Raw genomic sequence first — 27,177 nt, forward strand, 5'->3', positions numbered from 1 at the left:
CCAGGTTCTTCAGGTGCAGGTTTCTGTAAACTCAGCCGGTCTCTGAATCCTGCAGGATTTATGTTCCTGTTTGATCGGATGAATTCATTCATCTTGGTTCAGATGCAAAATGAAACCATTTTAAACACGCAGTCCAAAACATGACACATCTGAAAATCCTGCAATTAAGAAATAACAATAAAAAATGAATGAGAAGAGACTAATTCATGCAGAGAATGATGGGAAACCTTCACTTTGATGTGACTTTCAGGGTTTTGTTCATCACAGTAGAAATCACAGCAGACGGTTTTTCTTTCTCAAACCAGAGATTTATTCGTGTTTTGTCCCCAAACGTGAATATTTTAGCATAAAGCAGCAGAAAAACCAAAAGTGAGTAAAATCGATCAGATCTTCCAGATGATCAGTCAGAGCCAGGAAAGCTGAACGGAGTTCCTGAAGAGAGACGTTCTCCAGAGAACTGAAGGTTCCACTGAGACCTGCTGGAGCCCAGCCGGGTGGGCGGGGCTGCACAGACCCCGCAAAGCATGACATCATCACGCCATAAAGAAACCAAGACCTCGTTATGACATCATCACGCCATAAAGAAACCAAGACCTCGTTATGACATCGTTATGACATCACTGACGTGTCATGACATCACAGCCCGGCGTCTCCTGTGGAAGTTGTTGAAAGGCAGCAGAGTGGGGGCGCTCTCCGCTGAGCGGCTGTGGTTCTGCCTGGACTCCAGAGGAACAGCAGCGGTTCCGGGTTCAGCGGACGTTCAGAAAGCGAGCGAAGAGGCGGACGGCGTGTTGAAGACGGGTCGGGGACTTGGGACACCCAGGCAGCTCCGCCCTCCCGTGGCGAGCGGCAGGAAGAACACCGGCTACTGCTGTTCACAAACACAGAAAGAACGGTCAGCCCGCCGCCAGCGAGGCCACGCCCCTTTGACACCGCCTGCAGTGGCTCACCTGGACGGGTCGGCTCCGGAGCTGCTGGATGAAATCCTCCACCCTGGAGCTCCCCGCGGCTTTGGCCTGAGACAGAAGAGCAGTGAGACCCGGAACATCTGGACTCTGCTGGACTGGACCTGGTCCACTGCCTGATCCACTGATCCACTGCCTGATCTACTGATCCACTGCCTGATCCACTGATCCACTGCCTGATTCACTGATCCAGCTCAAGTCAGACCTGCAGACTGTGTTCCTCAGTTTCTGGTCCTGAGACTGAAGCTCAGCTGGGAGGAACCAGACTGGTGAAGCAGCAGTAAACAGTACCGCCTGCGGCCGCTAGAGGCTGCTAAAGACTAATGAATCAGGACAAGTGGGACAGACTGAACTTCTGCTCTGGACACTTTGGTCTCTCTTCACCGTCTCATGTCTGTTATTTTGTTTTAATCGATTGACGCCATTAAAGATTACCAGTTCAAAGAACAAAATTGTTTTAATGTGAGTCTTTCGACTGAGTGGAGTTTGTTCTTGTTGTTTGTTCTGAACTGAATTCACTCGACAGTGACCAAAGTGACGGGACTCATCTCAGTTCAGACTTTTCTCTCCTGTTTCTTTCCTTCGAGCCGACCTCTGACCCGGAAGCTAATTCAGTGGAAAGCATTGATGTTGTGACAGCGTGAAGCCAGGCGTCCCGGCGTCCCGGCGTCCCGCTCTACGTCTCCGTCCAGCCTACCAGCTGAAGCGCCGTCTGGCCGCTGTATCCGGGCCGGTCCAGGTCCGCTCCGGCCAGGCTCCAGGTCTCCAGGCCGTCCAGGTCTCCGCACAGCGCCAGGCTGACACATGACATGGTGAATGAGGGGGGGCGGGGTGGGGGGGGGGGGGGGGGGGGGGGTGTCAGGACGGCTCACCTGCACAGCTCGGTTCCAGCTTCCTCATGCTGGTCTGGGGTCAGGTGGGCGCCGGCCTTCCTCAGGAGTCTCACCACGTCTTTACGCCTGAGTCAATCAAACAGGAGCTCCGTGAGGAAACAACAGCAGACGACAAGAAACTATCATAAACTACCACAAACTACCACGAACTACAGGAAACTACCACAACGGGCTCAGACAGCCTCCTTCCAGGGTTTTCCTCGGTGTTCTAATCATCTGGATTCTGTTTGACGTCTTCAGTAAATAAAACATTTTCTGTTTTCGGTTTTGCTGGAAGGAAGAATGAACAGATCAAAGAACTGAGAACCTGATGGTAGAACCTGAAGGGGGACCTGGAGGGACAACCTGAAGGGGGACCTGGAGGGAGAACCTGAAGGGGGACCTGGAGGGACAACCTGAAGGGGGACCTGGAGGGAGAACCTGAAGGGGGACCTGGAGGGACAACCTGAAGGGGGACCTGGAGGGAGAACCTGAAGGGGGACCTGGAGGGAGAACCTGAAGGGGGACCTGGAGGGAGAACCTGAAGGGGAACCTGGAGGGACAACCTGAAAGGGGACCCTCCAGGTCTGGTCTGGATCAGTTTTCCAGCGCCCTCCCGGACCCTGCAGCCGGACTGACCTGCAGCGCACGGCGGCGGAGAGGGGCGTGTCCCCGTAGACGTCCAGAGCGTGGAGGGAGGCTCCGCCAGTCAGCAGGTGCTCCACCGCCTGGAGGCGGCCCTGGCAGGAGGCCACGTGCAGCGGGGTCCGTCCGTCCTGGTCCCCCGCGCTCAGGTCGCTGCCCTGTCAGAACAGGGACGTCAGGGCTCAGGGTTCTGAACGGCGCCACCTGCTGGAGCTTCGTGTTTCTGCTCTCGGTCCGGGATTCCTGAGCTGTGGAGAGCCAGGAACCAGGAACCAGGAACCAGGAACCAGGAACCAGGAACCAGGAACCAGGACCAGAGAGCAGAGAGCAGCGGACGGCTCCGGAGGAACCCTGCATGGAACCTCTCAAGACCAAACGCTTCTTTAAACACTGGCGCCTCACAGGAGCTTCCTGCTGATGCGTTCATGGAGGCCCGTTTCCATGGAAACGGCAGAAACACTGAAAACAATGTAGTTCTCAGGTTGGGCCACTAGAGGGAGCTGAAACCACACACATAGAGGACCAATTGAACCACTATCCTGGGACCAGGACCAGGAGGATCTGGACCGGGACCAGGAGGATCTGGACAGGAACCAGGACCAGGAGGATCTGGACCAGGCCCAGTAATGGTCCCAGGTGTACTGATGGAGGTCGCAGTACGGTGACTGAGGTGGAGAGGCAGAGCAGGTGATGGAGCTGCAGGGTCTCTCACCAGGTCCTTCAGGACTCGTAAGGCCTCCACGTCCCCCATCCTGGCAGCAGCACAGCACAGCGGGGGGCCGAGAGCGTCCCGGATGGCCTCCAGCTCCTTCAGAACCAGAACCGGACCAGAGGAAACAGGGTCAGGTCTCTGGACGTGACGGGACTGACCGCCGTCAGGAGACGAGCTTCGGTCCTCACCTTGGGGACGCAGACCTGCAGAGACCTGGCCACGGTCTGGATGAAGCCGCTGTCGCTCAGACGCAGCGGAACTCCGGGCAGGTCGGTGTGTTTCTCGCCTCGCAGGTTCTCCTCCATCATCTGGAAGGAACACACTCTGAAGGTCAGACCCAGCAGAACCCTGCTGCTCTTCTGTCCTCAACAGAGACACAGACCGTCCTCCTGGTCTTGGTGTCCAGGCCCGTCTTCCCCAGCAGGTAGGACAGTTTGGTCAGAGCGGCCTCCGGAGTCATGTCCCCTCCAGAGATCACGCCGGCGTCCATCAGCGCCTGGAAGAGACAGAACCGACCGGGTTCCTGTGGATCCTGACGGAGGCGGCGCCGCGGCAGCAGTACCTGTCCGGTGGCGTAGGTCATGGACACGGTTCCTCGCAGACACTGCGTACAGTTGACGACGATGACGCCGTTGTCCGTGGCCTTCTTCAGCGCCTGCAGCAGGTCCTGGTCTTTATCGGGGGCGTTCCCGCTGCCGTAGGTCTCCAGGACCACCCCCTGCAGGTCCTGGTGCAGGAACGCCTTCACCTGGACCACAAGACACGGGTCGGTTCTCCACAGCCCGGAACTCACCGCGAGGTTCTGCAACGGTCCCTTCAGAGAACACACCCCTGAAGTAGGGCTGTCGCGGTAAACCGGTATTGACGATAATCGTGGTATTAAAAAGTGAAATTTCAATATCGTGTCTAAAATGCGCACATGATAATATCGCAGAGAGGATCTGGAGCCACTTGAAACGTGTTGCAGTGTATTTTCAAACTCCGCTCCTGTTCTTCCGCCCTGCCTCGTCTCCCTCCTGCTCCAGGGAGAGGTCCGGCTCTCTGTGGGTCTCAGAGTAACGTCTGACTGGAGGAACCTGCTGGTTCCATGAAGCTGGGACTCACCGTGGCGGCAGTGATTCCCGGGAACAGTCGGAGCAGGCCGATGTTCCGGCTCAGGTGTCTGCTGACCTGGAACTTGTCCGTGGATTTGTCCTTCCACAGGATGTCCGTGTTGACTGGAGGAGAGACGGAGAGGACAGGCTAGAAGACAGCTCAGAGTTTCTGCTCAGCAGACAGGAGCTCTGCGACCGACCTTTGATGTGGGCCTCAGTGGAGGCCAGAGGAACCAGGTTCGGGGAGCAGAAGGCATCGAAGCTCTCAGCATCCACCTTGGTGGAGCAGTTCCCTCGGTAGAGCTTGTTGTAGAAATACAGGGAGACCTGAGAACCAGGCAGAGAGAACATCTTCAGACTGGACCAGAAAGAAAGTCCACAAGGTTCTTCCTGTCCTGGAAACGTTCCTCAGGATGGTGAAGTGACGGCTCAGAGGAAATGTTCCTTAACGGTGCAATAAGTAAAATTGCATCACCAAATACCCCCCGAGAGAGACGCCCCACAGTTTAGTGAGTTTAGACAGGCGAGGAGCATCGCACCAATGGAGCAGACATGGAACACACAGAATCTGGCAACTTTGGGAGTTCTTATGTGATTGGCTCTGGAACCAGGAAGTGGGGACCAACTCCAGGAACCAGGAAGTAGTGATGAGCTAGCCCCGCCCACCAGAGTAGTTCCGTGAAACACAAAGATAGTTAAAATGTCTGCTAGTCGGACGAGGAGTTTGGAGGAAGAGCAGCGGCTCATTGATTGATGCTCAGCATGTCTTAGCTAGCTGCTAGCCACTAGCTCCTAGCTGCTAGCCACTAGCTCCTAGCTCCTAGCCACTAGCTCCTAGCTGCTAGCCACTAGCTCCTAGCTGCTAGCCACTAGCTCCTAGCTCCTAGCCACTAGCTCCTAGCTGCTAGCCACTAGCTTCTAGCTGCTAGCCACTAGCTTCTAGCTGCTAGCCACTAGCTCCTAGCTGCTAGCCGGCCACTAGGGGGACTTCCACTTCCGGTCTGGACCGGTCAATGAGCCGGTTTCTTCCTCATCGGGCTTTACTTCCTCTCTGCTCAGTGCTGGTTTCGGCCACAGCGCCTCCAGGTGCTCAGCTGGTGTAACGACGTGACGTAGTCCAGGAGTTTGGTCTGATCTCAGAAAACCAAACCCTGAACCGAGTCCCGGACTGTCCTGGTGTGAGAGCAGCCTGGAGAATCAGCGTGGTGACGTCCTCGTCTCACCTCAGGAATGTCAAACTGTCCGGCGAGCAGCAGCGCCCCCAGCAGGTTGTCTCTGCCGTCGTTCCTCAACTCGTAGATCGGCACCTGAAGACAGAAAGACGTCTTTAGCTCCGTCAAGACCGGACAAGGACGGAGCGGCGAGACGGCAGCTCACCTGGGCGCCGGTGACCACCACCGGTTTCCGCAGGTGTTCACACAGGAAGGACAGGGCGGACGCCGTGTAGGCCATGGTGTCGGTACCGTGAAGGACCACGAATCCTGCGTACGTCTCGTAGTTTTTCTGGAGGACAGAGAAAAGGACGAGGACATGCAGTGGATGGTTTCAGGTTCCGGGACCTTCCGGCCGTTCCAGTTCCCTTCTGATTGGGGAAATCCAGAAACCACAAACGAGACGACTCAGTTTTCTGGTTTGATGTCCGGAGACGAAAACCAGGAGCGGCTCGTCTCCCGTTTCTGGTTTGAAAGTTGGAATCAAAAAACCAAAATTCATGATTTGAAGCTTGTTTCACCAGAAAACCAAAGAACAGAAACAAACCATCGCTGGAGAACACGTCAGTCAAAAGACGGACTTCCTGCTGAGTTCTGGTTCTGGCTCTACCAGACCTTCATGTCCGTCTTGTGATGGTACTCGTGTGTTCTGGGTTTGGTAGCTGGATGTGATGCGTGATGCAGGTGGCGCTGTTGAGCTGTTTCTAGTTACTGTGAATTTCCCCCAAGTTATGAAACTTTTCTCCAGGAACCTTTAGAGCCTCAAACACTGGAACGTGTCAGAGAACGTCATATTTCCGGAGCGGTTCCTTCTCTCAACACATGGATCTCAGGGAAAGGATGAAGCACCTCGATGTCGGTCCCGATCTTGACCCAGTCCTCGGGGGTCATGTTGGAGGAGTCCAGCAGAGGGTTGTACTCATCGATGGTGTAGACCACCCTCTTCCTCTCAGCACTCTCACTGAATGAAGGAGAAGAAGAGACGTGAAGGGACATGTCTCTGTCTTTGCATGTGGGACGTTCACAGCAGGAGGACAGAAAGCGAGAACAGAGACAGGACGATGATCTGATGCTTCATGTTCCTGAAACTCCGCCGGATGAAGCTGATTGTCAGAAGAGCAGGAAGCTGAAAGCTGACTGTCTTGATGTGGAGTTTTATTTTCAAACAGCACCAACTAGTGGACCAACGGGAAAACTACACCCTGTTACTGTGTCTGTGTCCCCCAGTAGAACCATGGAGTCCCCAGTAAAACCACGGAGTCCCCAGTAGAACCATGGAGTCCCCAGTAGAACCATGGAGTCCCCAGTAGAACCACGGAGTCCCCAGTAGAACCATGGAGTCCCCAGTAGAACCATGGAGTACCCAGCAGAACCATGGAGTCCCCAGTAGAACCATGGAGTACCCAGCAGAACCATGGAGTCCCCAGTAGAACCATGGAGTCCCCAGTAGAACCATGGAGTCCCCAGTAGAACCATGGAGTACCCAGCAGAACCATGGAGTCCCCAGTAGAACCATGGAGTCCCCAGTAGAACCACGGAGTCCCCAGTAGAACCACGGAGTCCCCAGTAGAACCATGGAGTCCCCAGTAGAACCACGGAGTCCCCAGTAGAACCACGGAGTCCCCAGTAGAACCATGGAGTCCCCAGTAGAACCACGGAGTCCCCAGTAGAACCACGGAGTCCCCAGTAGAACCACGGAGTCCCCAGTAGAACCACGGAGTCCCCAGTAGAACCATGGAGTCCCCAGTCGGAGCACAGTCCACTGTCTGCTCTATCAATCAGCTCCACAGCTAAAAACACAACATGACCAACAACAACATGCTGGATCATGTGATCGCCCACCAAGCGTTCTTCACATCTGAGAGACGGTTCCAGGTCTAGAACAAAGACGAGGTTTCAGTGGAACATGAAGCAGAGCAGCGGCAGGAGCTTCGTCAGCGGAGCAGAGGCTCAGTGGACTCACGGCAGAACCAGGGTTTGATCCCCGTAGCGCTCACGCAGGTGGTGCTTCTCAGCATAGTCCTGGTCGTGCAGGATGGGAAGCGAACGCAGGAACTTCAGGAGCAGGCCGGGGACGGGGACGAGACCTGAGGGACAGGACACAGGGGGGACTGAGTCTGGAGGAGTTCTAGAAGAGAACCGTGGAGGAACCATCAGCTTCTGGCCTGGCACGTGTTGAATAATTATATAGTTTTCTTCACATCATCTTTATTATAATATGTTATTTAGTAATGTTCATGTTATTCATGTCTCTGTTTAGGTACAGAGTGATTGTGTAAACAGGTGTGGGAAAAAGATGTATTATGAGTGACACAAAACCCAAGTATTAGTTTGCCTCTCTTTTTGTTTTTTCTGCACGCCTTTTCCCTTTTTTCTTACTGGCATCCTCCGGGCAGCCTGCCAGTCTGTTCTTCTTTTTTCAGAGGCAGAGGCCACCTGGTCTGGGCTCCTTTTTCCTTTTCTCACAAGTCAAGCAATGAAGAACGATATGAAATGTTAGGAAGTACTTGGCTCTGGTGTGAGATGTATGGAGAAGCTGAAAGTCCTGACAGAGAGGACTGGGGGGGTCCAGGACTGGACACCTTGGTGGAGGAAGGAGAGAGGGAACTGACAGGTTTGCAGCTGTGCCAAGAGCAATCTCAATCCTGCGTTCCTGAATCCTGCGTTCCTGTTACCCGCAATAAATGAGGTTGAACTCCACCTGGCGCCCGTGACATTATATGTGTGTAACACTTAAATGAAGTCGGTCTGGCATTCCAGGCTCATCATCAGTCCTCTGCTGAAGCCCAGCGGGACGTTTGACTGACGGTTCAGATCCCGGAGCCGAGGCCCAGACAGTCCTGGCCCGGGCTCGTTAAGCGCCCCAGACGAGCCCGAGAGGAGGGTCTTCATCCAACGGGCTGACGAGTGACCGGAGGAGCCGGTGTTCTGGACTGACTGGTCCCCCTGTCACCTGGAGACCGGAGGAGCCGGTGTTCTGGACTGACTGGTCCCCCTGTCACCTGGAGACCGGAGGAGCCGGTGTTCTGGACTGACTGGTCCCCCTGTCACCTGGAGACCGGAGGAGCCGGTGTTCTGGACTGACTGGTCCCCCTGTCACCTGGAGACCGGAGGAGCCGGTGTTCTGGACTGACTGGTCCCCCTGTCACCTGGAGACCGGAGGAGCCGGTGTTCTGGACTGACTGGTCCCCCTGTCACCTGGAGACCGGAGGAGCCGGTGTTCTGGACTGACTGGTCCCCCTGTCACCTGGAGACCGGAGGAGCCGGTGTTCTGGACTGACTGGTCCCCCTGTCACCTGGAGACCGGAGGAGCCGGTGTTCTGGACTGACTGGTCCCTCTAGTGTTGAGTCACTTCCTGTCTTCAGGCCGTTGGACTGAGTTCTGACTTCTTCTCCTGTTTCTTCCTTTATCACGTCACTTTTTTTTCTTTTTCATCAAACCACAGTTTTTGCAATTTCCTGCAGTCATTTCAACATTTTCATCACATGAAACCATAAATACCCTCCGTCCTCCAGCTCCTTTTCCCAGAAGACTCTTCATCACCAGCTCTTCCTCAACAGTCACCGTCAGAGTCAGCAGTTTGTTGAAGGACTGGTTCATGTGGTCTCCTGCCTGGACTGCCCCCCCCCCCCCCACACACACTCACTGCCAAAGTGTTACATAAAATAAACACAATATAAACACTTTGACACAAAACACTGCAGGACGGTGCAAATATGAAACAAGAATGAAGATTAAAAGAATAAAAATAAATTGTCTCTTTGTAGTTTTTCAGAAGGTGGTCTCAGTGTTCTGCAGGACCAGCTCCAGGTCCGGGACACAGCCTCACTCACAGAATGGAGATGGTCCTGGTCCTGGTCCTGGTCCTGGTCTCTCTCTCTCTCTCTCTCTCTCTCTCTCTCTCTAATCCCCCCTCCCTCAGTAACAGAACAGTGAGGTTCTCTACCTCCTTTGCTGTCCTTCTTCATGCCGATGGTTCCCCCGGTGTAGAGGACCAGGACTCGAAACTCCAGGACCAGCGGGTCTTCAGAGGGGGTGCGGCTCCGCAGCTGCTTCCTCCTGGACGTCTGCAGGTGGGGGCTCTGGGACGGGGCGCCGGGGTCCAGGCTGGACCGAGACAGAGCCTGGGACAGGGCCGTCCCGCTGGAGGAGGAGGAGGAGGAGGAGGACATGATGCTGCGGTGAAGCGGTGATGTTCAACAAGTGACTGACGACAAGCGACAACTCCCCAGGCTTTATACACAACGCTGTGCCCTCCCCTGGGGGGGTGGGGGGGTGTCTGTGGAGGGGGGGTGGGGGTGTGTCTGTGGAGGGGGGGGCAGTAGATAAGAGTTCATTGAAGTCAAAGTGAAACTTGAAGTAAAACATTTCGTAACTTTCAGTATGATGAAAGACTCAGTGTTTGACGGGGAGGGGGGGGGCAGGGGGGGTTCTGAGGTTCTGATTCACCCTCTCAGGATGACACCGTGACCCTTACTGTCATGAAATACAGGTAATCAGATTACTGTCATGAAGTACAGGTGATCAGATTACTATCATGAAGTATGGGTAATCAGATTACTATCATGAAGTATGGGTAATCAGATTACTATCATGAAGTATGGGTAATCAGACTTGGATTTACTGGGATTCTACTGGAGAAGCCGTAAACCGCCGGAGTCTCCTGACCCCCTGCTGACAGCTGAGCTTCAGACGGTCGACTGAAGCTTTGAAGCTTCAGCGTCTCGTTTCAGGACCGGGACTCTGACGGTTCTGACGGAAACGTTTGATCACTTTTAGTTTCCTGGTTTCTGTTGCAGTAAATCCTGTTTGATGATCTGTCTGCAGCCGCAGAGCGACCAGCTGATCTGGACCAGGTGATCTGGACCAGCTGATCTGGACCAGCTGATCATGTGACATGAAGACAGTTCCTGCAGAGCTCGGGTCGGTCCTGTCGGTCCAGCAGCCCTGACGGTCCTCAGCTCCTCGTCAGTCACACCCAGAGTCGGCGTTCTCTTCCTGGTTCCACAGAATCCCCCGGAGGTTCTCTGACAGCTCCTGTTTCGACACATTCCACACCTGAGCGGCTGCTGGTCCTGTCAGCACTTCCTCGCAGCGGTTCCAGGGAATCTGGTCCCTGGAGACGGAGACCAGTGTCAGCTGGTTCTTCTGGTTCTTCTGGATCCGGTTCGTGCAGAGTTCACACTTTCACGTTCAGCCTCCTGCCTGTCAGGACCGTCTTCATTCCAGTACAGGGACCAGGAGCGAGGGGGGGTCTGGTTCAGGGACCAGGGTCCAGAGAGGGTCTGGTTCAGGGACCAGGGTCCAGAGGGGGTCTGGTTCAGGGACCAGGACCGAGGGGGGTCTGGTTCAGGGACCAGGGTCCAGAGGGGGTCTGGTTCAGGGACCAGGAGCGAGGGGGGGTCTGGTTCAGGGACCAGGGTCCAGAGGGGGTCTGGTTCAGGGACCAGGAGCGAGGAGGGGTCTGGTTCAGGGACCGGGGGTTTCAGGGGCAGTGGAGTACATTCTGTACTCAGTAAAAGTACAAGTACTTGTGAAAAAAAAACAAATTTGGTAAAAGTTAAAGTACTCATTGAAATAATTACTCAAGTAAAAAGTAAAAAGTACAGGCTATGAAATGTACTTTCAGAGTAAAAGTACTCAGTTTTTCTGTTTTCCCAGTCTTGTCTGTAAAACCAGCTGTGACCTCTGACCCTCATCATCCAGCGGCTCGTCTGAAGCTCCTGACCTGTCAGGACCTGATCCGAGCAAATAAACAAAAAGACAAGTGAATGAAGATGAGAGTTAAGATTCCACCAGAGTGATCTTTATTGTTGAATTTCTTCTGTGATCCATGACTTTGTTGTAACTTCTGCAGAACAGCTTTCCTTCATCCTCGTGTCGCTGTTTAAGGTTTGCTCTTTCAGCTGCGGTGATATTCACAGGGGGGGGGGGCAGTGGCCTGTCGGTCCCGTTCGTCCGGCTCGTCCTCCGGCGTGGGGTGGTCAGGTGGTCAGGTGGTCAGGTGGTCAGGTGGTCAGGTGGTCAGGTGGTCAGGTGGTCAGGTGGTCAGGTGGTCAGGCGGTCAGGTGGTCAGGTGGTCAGGTGGTCAGGTGGTCAGGTGGTCAGGTGGTCAGGTGGTCAGGTGGTCAGGCGGTCAGGTGGTCAGGTGGTCAGGTGGTCAGGTGGTCAGGTGGTCAGGCTTCACCGCTGCCTGGCTGCTGTCCTGCTCTCTGTGTCGACACGTTGCTGCCTGGTGTTGAATAATTATCCAGTATTCTTCATATTATGTTTATCTAGTGTTCTTTATATTATGTGATTCAGTCTTATTCATATTATGCATGTTTCTGTTTAAGTAGTGTGTTTGTGTAAAACAGGTGTGAAAAAAGATGCATTATGAGTCACACAAAGCCCGAGTATTAGTTTGCCTCTCTTTGTTTTTTCTGCACGCCTTTTCCCTTTTTTCTTACTGGCATCCTCCGGGCAGCCTGCCAGTCTGTTCTTCTTTTTTCAGAGGCAGAGGCCACCTGGTCTGGGCTCCTTTTTCCTTTTCTCACAAGTCAAGCAATGAAGAACGATATGAAATGTTAGGAAGTACTTGGCTCTGGTGTGAGATGTATGGAGAAGCTGAAAGTCCTGACAGAGAGGACTGGGGGGGTCCAGGACTGGACACCTTGGTGGAGGAAGGAGAGAGGGAACTGACAGGTTTGCCAAGAGGTGTACATTCACTACGGAGTGATATCAGGAGGAGTGTTTAGCATGTGTACCGTCCCCGCTGAGTGTCAAACAGCCACAGGTGTCCTTCAGTATAAAAGGGCGAGGCTGAGCTCGGTCGTTCTCCAGCTTCAGACGGCCGGGCTGGCTGCCGCCAGCTTCCACAAATAAAGGTTCTCGACTTGTCTGACTCCGACTCCGTGTCTGATTTTTAACCAAGAGTGAATATAATTGAAGATTTTACGGTTTTTCTGGAAAATATGTTTGTGGGTTTTTTTGCATCGCAACTGGCCGAGGATAGTTTTTAAATAAAAATCCACGACACGAGCTGAGCTCCATAGTCTCACATTAACAAAGCTCCCATTCAAGGTTCTGAAGCCAGGTGGCGTGCGGTGGAGAAAGATTACTGTCATGAAGTATGGGTAATCAGATTACTATCATGAAGTACGGGTAATCAGACTGGGATTTACTGGGATTCTACTGGAGAAGCCGTAAACCGCCGGAGTCTCCTGACCCCCTGCTGACAGCTGAGCTTCAGACGGTCGACTGAAGCTTTGAAGCTTCAGCGTCTCGTTTCAGGACCGGGACTCTGATGGTTCTGACGGAAACCTTTGATCACTTTTAGTTTCCTGGTTTCTGTTGCAGTAAATCCTGTTTGATGATCTGTCTGCAGCCGCAGAGCGACCAGCTGATCTGGACCAGCTGATCTGGACCAGCTGATCTGGACCAGCTGATCTGGACCAGCTGATCATGTGACATGAAGACAGTTCCTGCAGAGCTCGGGTCGGTCCTGTCGGTCCAGCAGCCCTGACGGTCCTCAGCTCCTCGTCAGTCACACCCAGAGTCGGCGTTCTCTTCCTGGTTCCACAGAATCCCCCGGAGGTTCTCTGACAGCTCCTGTTTCGACACATTCCACACCTGAGCGGCTGCTGGTCCTGTCAGCACTTCCTCGCAGCGGTTCCAGGGAATCTGGTCCCTGGAGACGGAGACCAGTGTCAGCTGGTTCTTCTGGTTCTTCTGGATCCGGTTCCTGCAGAGTTCACACTTTCACGTTCAGCCTCCTGCCTGTCAGGACCGTCTTCATTCCAGTTCAGGGACCAGGAGCGAGGGGGGGTCTGGTTCAGGGACCAGGGTCCAGAGGGGGTCTGATTCAGGGACCAGGAGCAAGGGGGGGTCTGGTTCAGGGACCAGGGTCCAGAAGGGGTCTGGTTCAGGGACCAGGGGCCAGAGAGGGTCTGGTTCAGACCCTCTCAGATGTTTTCCAATATAATTGTCTCAGAAAATATTACTTTTTTACTTTACTGCCTAAAATGTTTATACATCTGTTGAGCTCAGCTCCGAGCTCAGTAGCTTCCCCTCCATAAGCACATAGTGCGGATTTTGATATTTTGGGGAGAAAGTTTGAATCTGACCAATGTTTATGGATCAGTGGGTGGGAAGGGGGGAAAGGGAGTCTGTGGGATTTGTTCAGTTGTGCGTTTCGTCACTTATTTTTCTTTCTTTACCTTAGGCATGTAATAGAAGAGGCCTGATGTGCATTTTATTATTTATGTTCATGTATACTTATTGTTTTGGACTATGGCTCAGACTGTGAACACAGGAATAACAGCTTCATGTCCAGTCTCATTTGTGAGCTGGAATGTTAAGGGGATGAACCATCCCATAAAATGCAAAAAAAGTTCTCACACACCTAAAAAACTTAAAGGTAGATATCGCTTTTCTTCAGGAGACTCACCTGGGGCTATCGGACCATCTCCGCCTGCGCACTAGTTGGGTTGGGGAAGTTTTTCACTCAAAGTTTCGGTCCAAATCAAGGGGAGCTGCTGTGATTATCAGTAAACGTGCCTTTTGCTTCCTCTCACGTTGATGCGGACCCCATGGGCCGATTCATAATTGTTACTGGTAAACTCTTTTGCAAGCCTGTCACTTTAGTGAGTGTCTATGCCCCGAATTGGGACGACACAGCATTTCTGACAAATCTGTTCTCTCGCCTTCCCCACCTAAATAAAAACAACTTGATATTAGGTGGAGATTTGAACTGTGTGTTATCTCCCTGCTTGGACCGAAGTTCTTCTAAGATGACCCCGAGTTCCAAGACAGCCACTTCAATCAGGCAGTTTCTTGACACTTATGGTGTAGCAGATGTCTGGCGCACTTTAAACCCAACAGCGCGTAAATATTCTTTCTTTTCAGCGGTTCATAAAACCTTTACTCGAATTGTTTACATTCTGATGGATAAGCGTCTTCTTGCACTCGTTCAAGAAAGTGATTATGATGCAATCGTAATCTCCGATCATGCTCCTCATCGGCTAAAACTTAATCTACCAACCATAAAACCTCTTTACAGACCCTGGCGTCTGAACGCATGGCTGCTGTCAGACAAAACATTTTCAGATTATATTTCATCCCAAATTGATTTCTTTTTGGAAATTAATCAAACACCAAATATGTCACCATCAATGGTATGGGAAGCACTAAAAGCATATCTTAGGGGTCAAATCATTTCATACAACACACAATTACACAAAATTAGAAACAGTCGTATTACTGAACTCATGAACAGGATCGCCAGTCTGGATTTGCAGTTCGCCAGGTCTCCAGCAGATGATGGTTTTAAAGAATGTCTACTACTTCAGAAAGAATTTGACCTTTTGTCTTCTCAAAAAGCAGAAAATCTCTTAATTAAATCTGGTTGTGCCTATTATGAGCACGGGGAGAAAGCAGGAAGGATTCTCGCACATAAACTTCGGCAGAAAGCGGCAAGTCAGATAATACCAGAAATTCGAAATGAGTCAGGAGAGATTCATGCGGACCATCAAACTATTAATGCATGCTTTGCAAGATATTTTGAGAGTTTGTATTCATCTGAATCGCTGAAAGGTGACAATTTATTCGATTCATTTTTTGAAAACATTAAATTTCCTCACATAGACCTTGCATCAGCAACTGAACTAGAATCCCCATTTTCAATCAGAGAAATAGAATTGTCCATTAAAAGTATGCAAAACGGAAAATCTCCTGGCCCAGATGGGTTCCCAACAGAATTCTTCAAAATGTTTTCAAACTAATTAGCTCCTATACTACATTCTGTGTATGCTGAATCCCTTTCAACAGGCTTGCTGCCTGAAACTTTGCGACAAGCTACTATATCACTTATTTTAAAAAAGGGAAAAAATAAACTGGACCGCGGATCATATCGCCCCATCTCCTTGCTCAACGTGGACAGTAAAATTCTTTCAAAAATGATTGCTCATCGCCTTGAAACAGTCCTCCCAACTATAATCTCTCCAGATCAGACGGGCTTCATAAAGACCCGCCATTCTGCTACAAATGTTCGGCGGTTGTACAATGTAATCTATAATCCTTCTGCACTCGACACATCTGAAGTGGTCATATCACTAGATGCTGAAAAGGCCTTTGATCGGGTGGAGTGGGACTTTTTATTTTATACCCTCAAAAAATGTGGTTTTGGGCCCAATATTCTATCATGGATTCAAACCTTATACAGTTCTCCAATGGCAGCAGTACGGACCAACGATAATATATCACTCTATTTGCACTAACTCGTGGGACTAGGCGGGGATGTCCACTCTCCCCTCTCCTTTTTACAATCTTTATTGAGCCACTAGCTTTAGCTTTACGTAGCAACAAGGATATTAAAGGTATTACAAGAGCAGGGTTGGAATGCAAAATCTCGCTATATGCAGACGACATGTTGCTTTACTTGTCTGACATATCCTCCTCTCTTCCCTCTACCTTAGATCTCTTAGATAAATTTGGTAAGATCTCTGGGTATAAGATAAACAAACAAAAAAGTGAACTGATGCTGGTAAATTTAACTATAAAAGAACAATCCTCTGTACATGCATTTCCCTTTAAGATTTGCAGGGAAAAGATAAGATATCTGGGTGTCTGGGTCACACACAAATTTAAAGATCTTTTTGATGCAAACTTTCCATCTTTCCTGTCCTCCCTTAACGAGGATATAGACCGATGGGGCCTGCTACCACTATCTTTGGCAGGTAGGATTAATACCATCAAAATGACTCTTTTGCCCAGACTTTTATATTTGTTTCAATGCATTCCAGTCTTTTTAACCAAAACGTTTTTCATTTCCCTAGACAAAAATCTATTGTCTTTTATTTGGAATAAAAAGAAGCCCCGGATACGCAATGCTGTATTACAGAGACCTCGTCAGGAGGGAGGACTAGGTTTACCGAATTTTCAGTTTTACTACTGGGCTGCAAATATTAAAATGATTTCCTACTGGCTGCAAAACAAAGGAACAGCAGGTGCTCCTGACTGGCTGGTTTTAGAACAAAATTCCTGTAATGTCTCATTGAACGCTTTATTATGCTGCAGCATTCCACTCCCCGACCCATTGTCTAAATATACATCCAACCCTGTTGTTGTCCATTCATTAAACATTTGGAAACAGTTTAGACAGCATTTCAATATCTGTCATTTCTCGTTACTTTCCCCTATTTTAGGAAATCCTGTTTTCACACCCCCTCTGACAGATGGTTTATTTAGTACATGGCCTCAATATGGGATCTGTTCTTTTAATGACATGTTCATTGATGGGGTGTTTGCATCATTTGAGCAGGCTATGCTGAAGTTTGGTCTTCCCAGGTCCCATTTCTTCAGATACTTATAGATTCGCAGCTTCATCTCATCTAATATAGTTCATTTTCCCTCAAAACCCCCACAGACACTGATAAATTCTATTAATAATCTCATATCATCTCGAAGGAGCAAAACAGGGGATATATATTCCGTATTAGTAAATGAAGAGTCCATAACCCTTAATGCCCTTAAAAACCAATGGGAAGGAGATCTTGGTACAGAAATTTCTGAGTCTGTATGGTTGGAAATGATCAAACAAATATACACATCCTCAATTTGTATGAAACACACTGTTATGCAGTTCAAAATTTTCTATCGTTTGCACTGGACCAAGGTTAAATTGTCAAGGTTTGTGCCAAACATAAACTCCATGTATGATCGCTGCAAACGATTCCAAGCCACTTTGATCCACATGTTTTGGGGACGTCCGAGTCTGTCTAATTACTGGTCACTGATTTTTAAGTTACTTTGTGAAACTATAGGACTCGTACTAGAACCATCTGCACTTCTCGCTCTCTTTGGGGTGGTGACACAAAAGGTAGCAATTTATAAATATTCCCAAAACCTCTTGTGTTTTGCCACACTAATAGCTAGACGACAGATTTTGATTAGATGGAAAGACCTCCACCCTCCAACATTCAAACAGTGGATTAGAGACATGCGTCATTTTATTAAGTTGGAGAAAATCAAGTACACAATAAGGGGGTCAGCCGACACATTCTTAATGATATGGCAACCTTTCTGATGGTTCTGACGGAAACGTTTGATCACTTTTAGTTTCCTGGTTTCTGTTGCAGTAAATCCTGTTTGATGATCTGTCTCCAGCCGCAGAGCGACCAGCTGATCTGGACCAGCTGATCTGGACCAGCTGATCTGGACCAGCTGATCATGTGACATGAAGACAGTTCCTGCAGAGCTCGGGTCGGTCCTGTCGGTCCAGCAGCCCTGACGGTCCTCAGCTCCTCGTCAGTCACACCCAGAGTCGGCGTTCTCTTCCTGGTTCCACAGAATCCCCCGGAGGTTCTCTGACAGCTCCTGTTTCGACACATTCCACACCTGAGCGGCTGCTGGTCCTGTCAGCACTTCCTCGCAGCGGTTCCAGGGAATCTGGTCCCTGGAGACGGAGACCAGTGTCAGCTGGTTCTTCTGGTTCTTCTGGATCCGGTTCCTGCAGAGTTCACACTTTCACGTTCAGCCTCCTGCCTGTCAGGACCGTCTTCATTCCAGTTCAGGGACCAGGAGCGAGGGGGGGTCTGGTTCAGGGACCAGGGTCCAGAGGGGGTCTGGTTCAGGGACCAGGAGTAGGGGGGGGTCTGGTTCAGGGACCAGGGTCCAGAGAGGGTCTGGTTCAGGGACCAGGAGTAGGGGGGGTCTGCTCTCTGACCCTCATCATCCAGCGGCTCGTCTGAAGCTCCTGACCTGTCAGGACCTGATCCGAGCAAATAAACAAAAAGACAAGTGAATGAAGATGAGAGTTAAGATTCCACCAGAGTGATCTTTATTGTTGAATTTCTTCTGTGATCCATGACTTTGTTGTAACTTCTGCAGAACAGCTTTCCTTCATCCTCGTGTCGCTGTTTAAGTTTTGCTCTTTCAGCTGCAGTGATATTCACGGGGGGGGGGGGGGGGGGGGGGGGGGGGCAGTGGCCTGTCGGTCCCGTTCGTCCGGCTCGTCCTCCGGCGTGGCGTGGTGAGGTGGTCAGGTGGTCAGGTGGTCAGGTGGTCAGGTGGTCAGGCTTCACCGCTGCCTGGCTGCTGTCCTGCTCTCTGTGTCGACACGTCGCCGCCTCGCTGGGCTCCACAGTCTCACGTTAACAAAGCTCCCATTCAAGGTTCTGAAGCCAGGTGGCGTGCGGTGGAGAAAATGTTGTTTCTTTATTATTCAATCAATCAAAAAAGGTTTTGCAAACAAAAAGAGAGCTGAGACCAAGAAACATAAAGTTGCAATTAAAACATAAAAGTTCAATCCAACAGAATCGAGCTGAGAAGTGAATAATTTCAGTGGCAAAACCTCCACATTTTTTTTACATCAAAACAGAAAAATACGGAGCCCCTAACGGGATATGCAAAAAATTAAATAAAAAAAAAAAAATCCAGGTGCTCACCTGAAATGCTTCAGGTGAGCACCTGAAAGTTTCTGGTGCGCCTGAAAGGCTTCCCTCCTTCCTGATGCTCCATCCAGGCTCAGTGTCTGAGGCCACAGAGCTGCTCCAGCCTCCCGGCTCACCCCTCCCTCACCTTCAGAATGGCAGAGGAAGACTTGTTATCCTTTCTGAGGCCCAAATATACCGGAAAGTGTAACTAATCAACGAGGAGACGACAAGGTGAATATGAAATATGCTTTGTATGCTGGGCTACAAAGTGGTTTTGCTGTAGCTTCTCCGTGTTTCAGACGTTTCTGTGGCTTACCCGTCTTTTCACAGAGCGTCAGCGTCATTCGTGGTCTGACTGACGGAGAATTAGGACAGTTTATCACAAGACATGGGGCCCGGCTTGCACTAAAGGCGTTTTGTCGTCAGAGAGCTGCAACAAATGAAAGCCGAGCGGGAACAGAGACAGTGAAGTCTGTCCTCTTGGGGAACAGAAGGCTCAGGCTGGAGGACCGGGGAGACTCTGCTACCACCGGCAGAACGCGGTGCTGGCAGGACAGTCGCAGTCAGAGTCACCCGGCGGGTTGAGATGGGATGGCTCAGCTTTGAGAGACGCACTTATCACCAAATCAGAAGAAGAAATGGAGGCGGAACGACAGGCAAAGATCTGTTCTTCCTCATGGACAAGCATCCACAGGTCCGGTGGAAGAATTCCAGTTTGACATTGGTGATTACAGTCATAATGCTGTAGTGAAGTAACAGTGTCCCGGCTGTATGAACAGAGTGAACTGAGAAACTGCGGGTCTAATGCTGCCAGGCAAAGGGCTCAGCGCTCATGTCTGACGAGTCATCCGACTCAGAGCCAGAAACGGAACCTTTCTGATTCCCTTTTAATTTTTATTTTGACAGATTTCTGACCAGTTAAACAACCTGTCAATCAGAGCCATCATTTCAGATTACTTTTTCAAAGGGGTGCAAATTATCCAGTAATTCGTTAATCAATATTTGTTTCATCCTCTCAATCAATGATCGATCGATCGAAGCACCAGTTTCTCTGAGAAGCTGAATTTGCCTCTGAATCAACAGGTTCCTTTCTACAAAAAAGCTTTGTCTGTCTTATGAAAGAGGAAACGAAAATCCTATTTCTCAATAAAAGATTTGTTCTGAACAGCAGGAACAACACATTCACAAATGGAACAACGACACAACAAGGCTGCTTTAATGTGACTTGAAACATGAAAATAAATAAGTGACTGTCTGTTAGAAGCAAATTACGGGTTTGCAATTAATTGCAATTAATTTATTTAATTTGAGTAATTTCTTATCGACAATTAAGCGACACTCAATTAACTGCATCCCTACTTTTTAATCAGAACATTTAAAAAAACCAATACATACACACTAAAACATGTGGAGTTATTCTGGTAACCCAATTTATGTGCAGCTAGTGTTGAGTTAAAATTTTGTGTTATTTCTATAAAGAGTAGCCCATTTTCTGGCTTGTAGGGACATTATTTTAACCCAATTTCTGGGTTTTCAAGGTTATGCACCATTTTTGGGTTGTTTTTCAGAGGATAACTCATCTTTGGGTTAGGAGCTTGTTTTTTTTTGTTTTTTTAATTAAAAAGCTATTTGTTTCTTGATGGGGGGTATATTATGGAGTAATCTCATTAACATTATTTATAATCACACATCTTGAGGACATGAAATGCTTCCTTTACCTTTTAAAGAGGTGCTAAATGCTGCAGCGTGCTGTGTGTGATACTCTGACCACACACAGCAGTGTTGTGGGAATAACCCTCTGGAGTCTCAGCCTGTTTTGACCGTTGGTGAAAACTTCTGATTTTGCCTTTATACCACATAAAAAAATGTTGCTTGGTATGTTTTTTTTTTCACCACAACCTCATGTATATGATCTGATAATTATTTTCTCATTTTAACCTGCTTCATTAACACACTGGGCCCAAAAACACACAGAAATCATTCAATTTGAGTTGAAAAAATCTACTATTTATTCCAACTGTTTTGGAACTTGAAAAGTAAATATAGGTTGCAAATAGGGACATATAAATGTAAAACTGAAATAAAGTAATACTCATACAAATATTTTCAATAAAAAGCCTGTATATTTAGAGCCGTTCTTTAGCTTGTCAGCTGCAACTCTTTGAAACAAACTAAGTGAAAAACTATACAGAGCTACACCAGCGCTTTGCTCACCCAGAGTCTCACATCACTGCTCCCAGAGCTCCAAGTGGTGCAAATGTAACATCAGAGGTAAAAACAAAAAGAAAAAGCCTTGAAACGTCCCTCGCATCACTGCAGCTGGAAATGGCTCGGATGTAGCAGTGTTGTGTTTCCAGTGATGTGCAGTGCTCAGCAGTGACACCAGCCATGTGTCAGGAGTCCAGGAACAAGTGGAGTCCTCAGCTTCAACATCAGCCCAGCTGTGCTTCTTCCTCATCCCTTTGCTCTTTGCTGCATGCAATCAACAGTTTCCCTCTGGGACCAATGGAGTATTTGTGATTCTGAGACGGCCCGCCGAGCGGAGACACATGTCTGGCTCCATCAGCGAGGGGCGAGCGAGAATAAGACGTGGCGAGAGGGATCCAACAGGAAAGGGGCATGAAAAGGTGGAGGAAAAAGGAGGGATCTGGGAGGGAGAGCGCAGAAAGGCCTCCACGGTGACCTGAGCTGCATCAGGCACTGAGGAGGAGCTGCAGTTTCTGGTAGCTTCTTTAGAAAGTATCAGATTGAACTTGAGTTTCTCTCGTCTCCCTTTGACCTGTTTTATTATTGTGGCGTCGCGGGGGTCGCTGGGGGCGCCAGAGGGCCGCTGCCCTGCAGGCTGTGTTCCGCCGCAAAGGAGCCTGGGAAACGGGACTGAGTTTTGGGCTGTTTGGGGCCAGTTTGTTGTGGGGGTGTTTGTTGATTGGTGTTCTGTGCTGTTGCCATGTTTTCCTTTATTTTTATTTCATTTATGTGAGCAGCGTGGGCCAGGGGGCCTTTGGGGGAGGGGCCTGGCCTGTGCGCCTGTGGGGAGGGCGCTGGTGTGTACTGGGTTAATTTTATCACAATAAACTCGTGTGCTTGTGAAACTAAAGAGCAGACTCGGTCATCCTTTGCTGTGTCTGCCGCTCGTTGAAAATAAAAATAATTCTGATAAGTAGTTGGGAAGGAGTAGGATGAACCAGCAGTAAAATATATTTATTATTATAATTATTTTGACCGAACTGTTGGGAGCACTAAACTGCGCAACCCAATAGTTGGGTGAGGAAGAACCCAACATTTGGGTTGCAACAAAAGAACCCAACCTGTCGGGTTAAAATAACCCAGAAAGGAGTTCGTCCTTTTCTGAAGCAGCAGTCGGGGTAAAATTGGGTTATTCTGTAACCCAACTGTTTTTAGTGTGTACAAGGAACAACAGAAAAGCAACAAATCTGGAGCCACAATAACATCAGCATCTTTGCAAGCTAATCGATTGATGATAATGTGTTGATGCATTTTCTTTTCATTAATAGATCAATCAATCATTATTCACATCTGATTTCCTAATTGTTTTCCTTCCTCCTTTCTTAACTCGCAGCACTCAACACTGAATGAAGGGCCTGCATCTTCAGGCGCCTTCCTGCAGCGCCAGACCCCTGAAAAACAGCTCCTCTCTGTGAAGTCGAGGCGGATAAATATAGCTGAGGATGTTCTCAGTGTCTTGATGGAACCAAAGGTACTGAATGCTCATTTAAACATGGAATTCACCAATGAGATCGCTGTGGACAGTGGCGGGGCCCAAGAGAGGCAAATTCTGCATTCTGGGAAGAATGTTTGGAACAGTGTGAGGAGGAGGATGAGAGAGGATGAGAGAGGATGAGAGAGGATGAGAGAGGATGAGAGAGGATGAGAGAGGATGAGAGAGGACCCAGACTGCAGACGATTCAGAGAAGGAAGGGGAAGCTCTTGGAAGAGCGTGGTTAAAAGGACACCTTGACCACAAAATCCCACCAGTCAGACGATCACCTGCTTTAGTCCCGCCTGTGAGGGACTCACTTCAGCGGACGAAGGTCTGTTGGTTTGTCAACTGCAAGACTTCTTTCAGAGAGCGAGCGACACTTGAGAAAGCAGTGCAGGGCGAGCGACGCAGATGAAGCTGCTGAGGAGGACTTGAGATTTTTTCAAGAATGGGCTCACACACCCTGCCCTCTCAAGACAACCTGCGGGCAGCCATTTTGAAAATGGCCCACAAAGCCAGAGAGGGTCTGGTTCAGGGACCAGGGGGGCCAGAGAGAGGGTCTGGTTCAGGGACCAGGGGGGCCAGAGAGAGGGTCTGGTTCAGGGACCAGGGGGGCCAGAGAGAGGGTCTGGTTCAGGGACCAGGGGGGCCAGACAGAGGGTCTGGTTCAGGGACCAGGGGGGCCAGACAGAGGGTCTGGTTCAGGGACCAGGGGGGCCAGAGAGAGGGTCTGGTTCAGGGACCTCAGGATTTCATCTCTGTATTTTGCAGATGATTTTGTCCTGCTGGCTCCATGGAACCTGGACCATCATGCACTGGGGCGGTTTGCAAGGACAAACTGTGTGATGATGGAGACTGACAGGTTAGAGGTGGAGGATGGACCTGGAGCTTCATGTTTGACGTTCTGTTTGAACCGAGTAGCTTAGCTACTAGCGTGCAGCGCTAGCGGCGGTCTGGTCATGCTAGGAGAAGCGGTGCAACCGGCACAAAAACACTGAGCAAATGTTTGCAGCGCAGCACAGAGTGATCAAACTGAGCCTGTAGTTGTTTTATTTCAACAACCCAGCTGTTGGTTTAAAGGTGCTTTAAGGAGTTTGCACGTTTTATGCAAAACAGCGGCCCCTGCAGGCCTTGGGTGTAACTGCAGCTTACTGAAACACTCGTGCCTGTGGCTTGCGTCCATGTACGTGCACGGAAGAGGGGAACTCCTTCCTCGCTCTTTAGGTTGCGCTCCTGTAAGTTTCTCCTGCCTGGTGGGTCTGTGTGGAGCTGCAGCGCTAGAAGCCGGTCTGTTCTTACTGTCTGGAAGCTCCATCCTCAGCACTGCTCAGTTGTTGCTGCTGAGCGTCTGGCGGAGTCATGGCGGACAAAACGAAACCTAAGGATATCAGGCCAGCAGGAGGCGCATTACGTCACATCATCTCAAATTCTCTCCAAAACAATTCTGGAGCCGGACCGGCACTGTGACTTTCAAGTGACAGTTTAGTGCTGTTAGCGGTGCTTACAATGAATATGTCAGGGACCTTTAAGGAAACCAACCCAACTTGTTGGGTCAAACTAACCCAGCATGTGTTCTGTCCAATATTTAACCAGTGTTGGGTTAAAAAATAACCTTTATTGGGTTGTTTTTAACCCGACATTTTTTAGTGTGTTGTTCCACAGAGGTTCCCTGAGGTTCTCTGACTCGCCCTCACAGCTCCTGTTTCAACACGTTCCACACCTGAGAAGTTCCTGCTAATCAGCAGAACGTCAGCGGTTCCTCGCAGCGGTTCCAGGGAATCTGATCGCTGGAGACTGAGACGAGTGTCAGCTGGTTCTCCTGGTTCTTCTGGCCCGGTTCCAGCAGAGTTCACAATTTCAGGTTCAGCTCCTGCCTGTCAGGACCGTCTTCAGACCTGGACCCGGGACGGCGGTGATCCCAGACCGAAGGACAGAATCACAGAAGTCTGACAGAGTGGTCAGCACAGTCGAAGCACCACACATTCTGACTGTGTTCCTCCTGCTGTAGGACACTTTGTCCAGTGTTTCTTGTCTTGTCCTGCAGGACAGATGGACGTCTTGTCCTGCAGGACAGATGGACGTCTTTCCAGCCACGCTTGTGGGCGTCTCACCCCGGAGGAGCAGGACGACGCGGTGCAAAGTGCTGCTGTGGCGTTTTCTCGTCCCTCCATGGCAGGAAATGTGGAAAAACATTAAAAAACCTGAAGCTGTGACTGAGGAGGGAAGAGATCCAGACTGACGAGTCCCTGAAGTTCAACGCCAACGACGAGGACGTGACGGCAAACGACACCAACTGTTCCTCTGATGCCACATGCACCTCCTTACCTTCACAGGAGACATGAAACAGAAGCAGTTTTTGACTTTATTAACAGAGTAATCACAGAAAGTACATGTTGAACTGCTTCATGGACACTGATCGTGTTCAGGTTCTGATCCATTCACTGCAAAAAGTTCTACGTAGAAATATGCTGGATTTTCTTTACTTTCAGCTATGAGTTTTCATCTGGTTCTTTAGTTTGTTTAATGACAGATTTAACAGATGTTTTTCTGATACACATTACATTGTGGCTCACCGTGCACGTCGTCCCCAGAGAACAGCTTCAAAACGCTGCTACATGTCCTTTAACTGAGCATTTTATGGTGCGTGTGTGTGTGTGTGTGTGTGTGTGTGTGTGTGTGTGTGTGGGTGTGTGTGTGTGTGTGTGTGTGTGTGTGGGTGTGTGGGTGTGTGTGTGTGTTCCATTGCTAAAACCTTTGACAAAGGGGTCAATACGGTGTTTCAAATTAACTGGCTTCCTTGCTAACTGGTGACTGACTTCCTGTAGCCCTTCCTGCTGCTGCTGCTCGTAGCCATCAGTGTTGAAATCAGACTCATTAAAGGTCCGACAGCTTTTTGTCTGGTTTTTAACATCTATCAGCAACAAGGGACGAGAAAGAAACCCCGTCTCCAGTTAAAAGGGAAACCAGTTCTTCCAAAACACCGGCTCCTCTCCGGGTTCTGGACACTCCTCCTCCGCTAGCTAGCTGCTGCGTTCAGGTGACTGGAGCTGCCGCGGAAAACTGAAACTCGGTCGTTTACATGAAGGCAGCGGAGACAGCTGGACTCAGGAGACACTCAGGAGACACTCAGGAGACACGTGAAGGAAGCGTGGACAATTTGAGCAAAGGAACGGCTCTCAGACAGCTGTGAACCGGCTCTCGTTGTTCACTTAAAAGAGCCGTTCAAACGAACGGCTCGTTCATTGAACATCACAGCACTAATGGAGACGGGTCACTGGGATCTGAACCCTATTGGATCCAGGTCCAGCCAGCGGGTGAGACCGGACCAGTTAGTTAACAGAATCAAAAAATCCACACTGCTCTTCGCAGAGGCAAGAAGACCAAAAAGCTCTGGACATTTTCTAATCATGAAAACATATAAAATCCACCAAAATGAACTCTCACACACAATCCAAACTCCTATAATCCCTGTGGAGCTTAGATACTCATTTATGATGAATTACAACACGCTCCTCAGGTACTTTGTTTTTCCAAAAAGTGTGCAGGTCATTTTTCTGCCAACTGAGAGTCAAAGTTAAGTTAGACCACGGAAGAAGATTCTTACTCTGGACTTGGGAAAACAGCGTGACAGAGGCCCCTCCCTGATGGAGTCCAGTCCCCTGGTGCTCTGAGCTGTTGGGGTTCTCTGGTCTGTGTTCCTCGGTTCGGATCGTCTGGTCTCCATGTCTGCGGTGCTGTTGTTCCGTGTGTTCTCCGGGTCTCTACCCTCAGCGGCAGGTCGGCGCCTTCTGGGATTCCGTGGCTGATTCCGTGGCGGACTCCGCCTTTGGGTGGATCGTTGGTTTTCTTCAGAAACAATAAAAAGGCTAACCTGGCAGAACGAGCAATGCAGCTAGAACACAGCTAACAGCTAACAATACAGCCAGAACAGAGCTAACAGCTAACAACACAGCTAGAGCATAGCTAACAGTACAGCTAGCAGTTAGCAGAGCCAGATGACAATGTGGCCCAGAAGTTTCACTCCATCTGATCTTCATCAGTTCCTTCTTCATCAGGAAGAAGTGATCTAGAACCCTGTCGCTCCGATCAGCTGAGTGGATCGTGGCGTCTTAAGTTCTGTCTCTCTTCCTGTGTGGAACGACCTGGATCACATCCTGGATCAGATCCTGGATCATCTTCACCAGAGTTCACTCTGTTTCTCCTCCAGGTCTTTAGTCTGGTTCTCCTCCCGATGTCAACATGTGGTGTACATTTCCTCCAAGTCGTTCTTCATGGGTTCAATGATCTCCTTCACCAGTTTCTCCACGTCTCCACAAGTCATCTCTGCTAATGTTCTGGAGTTCCTGATGAAGATCTGCTGCTTCTCCTCCTGCTGCTGCTGCTCTCTGACATGTTCCTCCCTGTCCAGAGATTATCCTGCTCCTGCTGCTTCTCCTTCTCCTCTTCTTAATCTTGAAGCTGATGCTCTTTCTTTTCTTCTTCCTAATTCTGCCAATGCTGCTTCTGCTGCTGTTGCTCCGCCTGCTCCTCCTCCTAATCCTGCT

General features: G+C 49.9%; 1 protein-coding gene across 2 annotated transcripts; it reads right to left on the bottom strand.

The window, feature by feature from the left end:
* Positions 1–305: 305 nt before the first annotated feature.
* On the bottom strand, positions 306–9,695 carry LOC115383141 (60 kDa lysophospholipase-like). 2 transcript variants are annotated; one of them, XM_030085219.1, is made up of 16 exons: positions 9,447–9,695; positions 7,463–7,586; positions 6,349–6,460; positions 5,666–5,791; positions 5,512–5,595; positions 4,489–4,615; positions 4,299–4,411; positions 3,757–3,942; positions 3,577–3,690; positions 3,383–3,502; positions 3,195–3,290; positions 2,477–2,640; positions 1,838–1,924; positions 1,663–1,762; positions 951–1,016; positions 306–868 (listed from the first exon to the last, which is right to left on the bottom strand). In XM_030085219.1, exons 1-16 carry the CDS (start codon positions 9,670–9,672, stop codon positions 866–868), a joined length of 1,848 nt encoding a protein of 615 aa, XP_029941079.1. In that variant the 5' UTR covers positions 9,673–9,695; the 3' UTR covers positions 306–865. The 2 variants fall into 2 exon arrangements, with proteins under 2 accessions (XP_029941079.1, XP_029941078.1); XM_030085218.1 differs by having other exon boundaries at positions 307–871.
* Between the last annotated feature and the right edge of the window lie 17,482 nt (positions 9,696–27,177).

Source organism: Salarias fasciatus (assembly GCF_902148845.1).
Source record: "Salarias fasciatus chromosome 7 unlocalized genomic scaffold, fSalaFa1.1 super_scaffold_4, whole genome shotgun sequence".
Taxonomy (NCBI): domain Eukaryota; kingdom Metazoa; phylum Chordata; class Actinopteri; order Blenniiformes; family Blenniidae; genus Salarias; species Salarias fasciatus.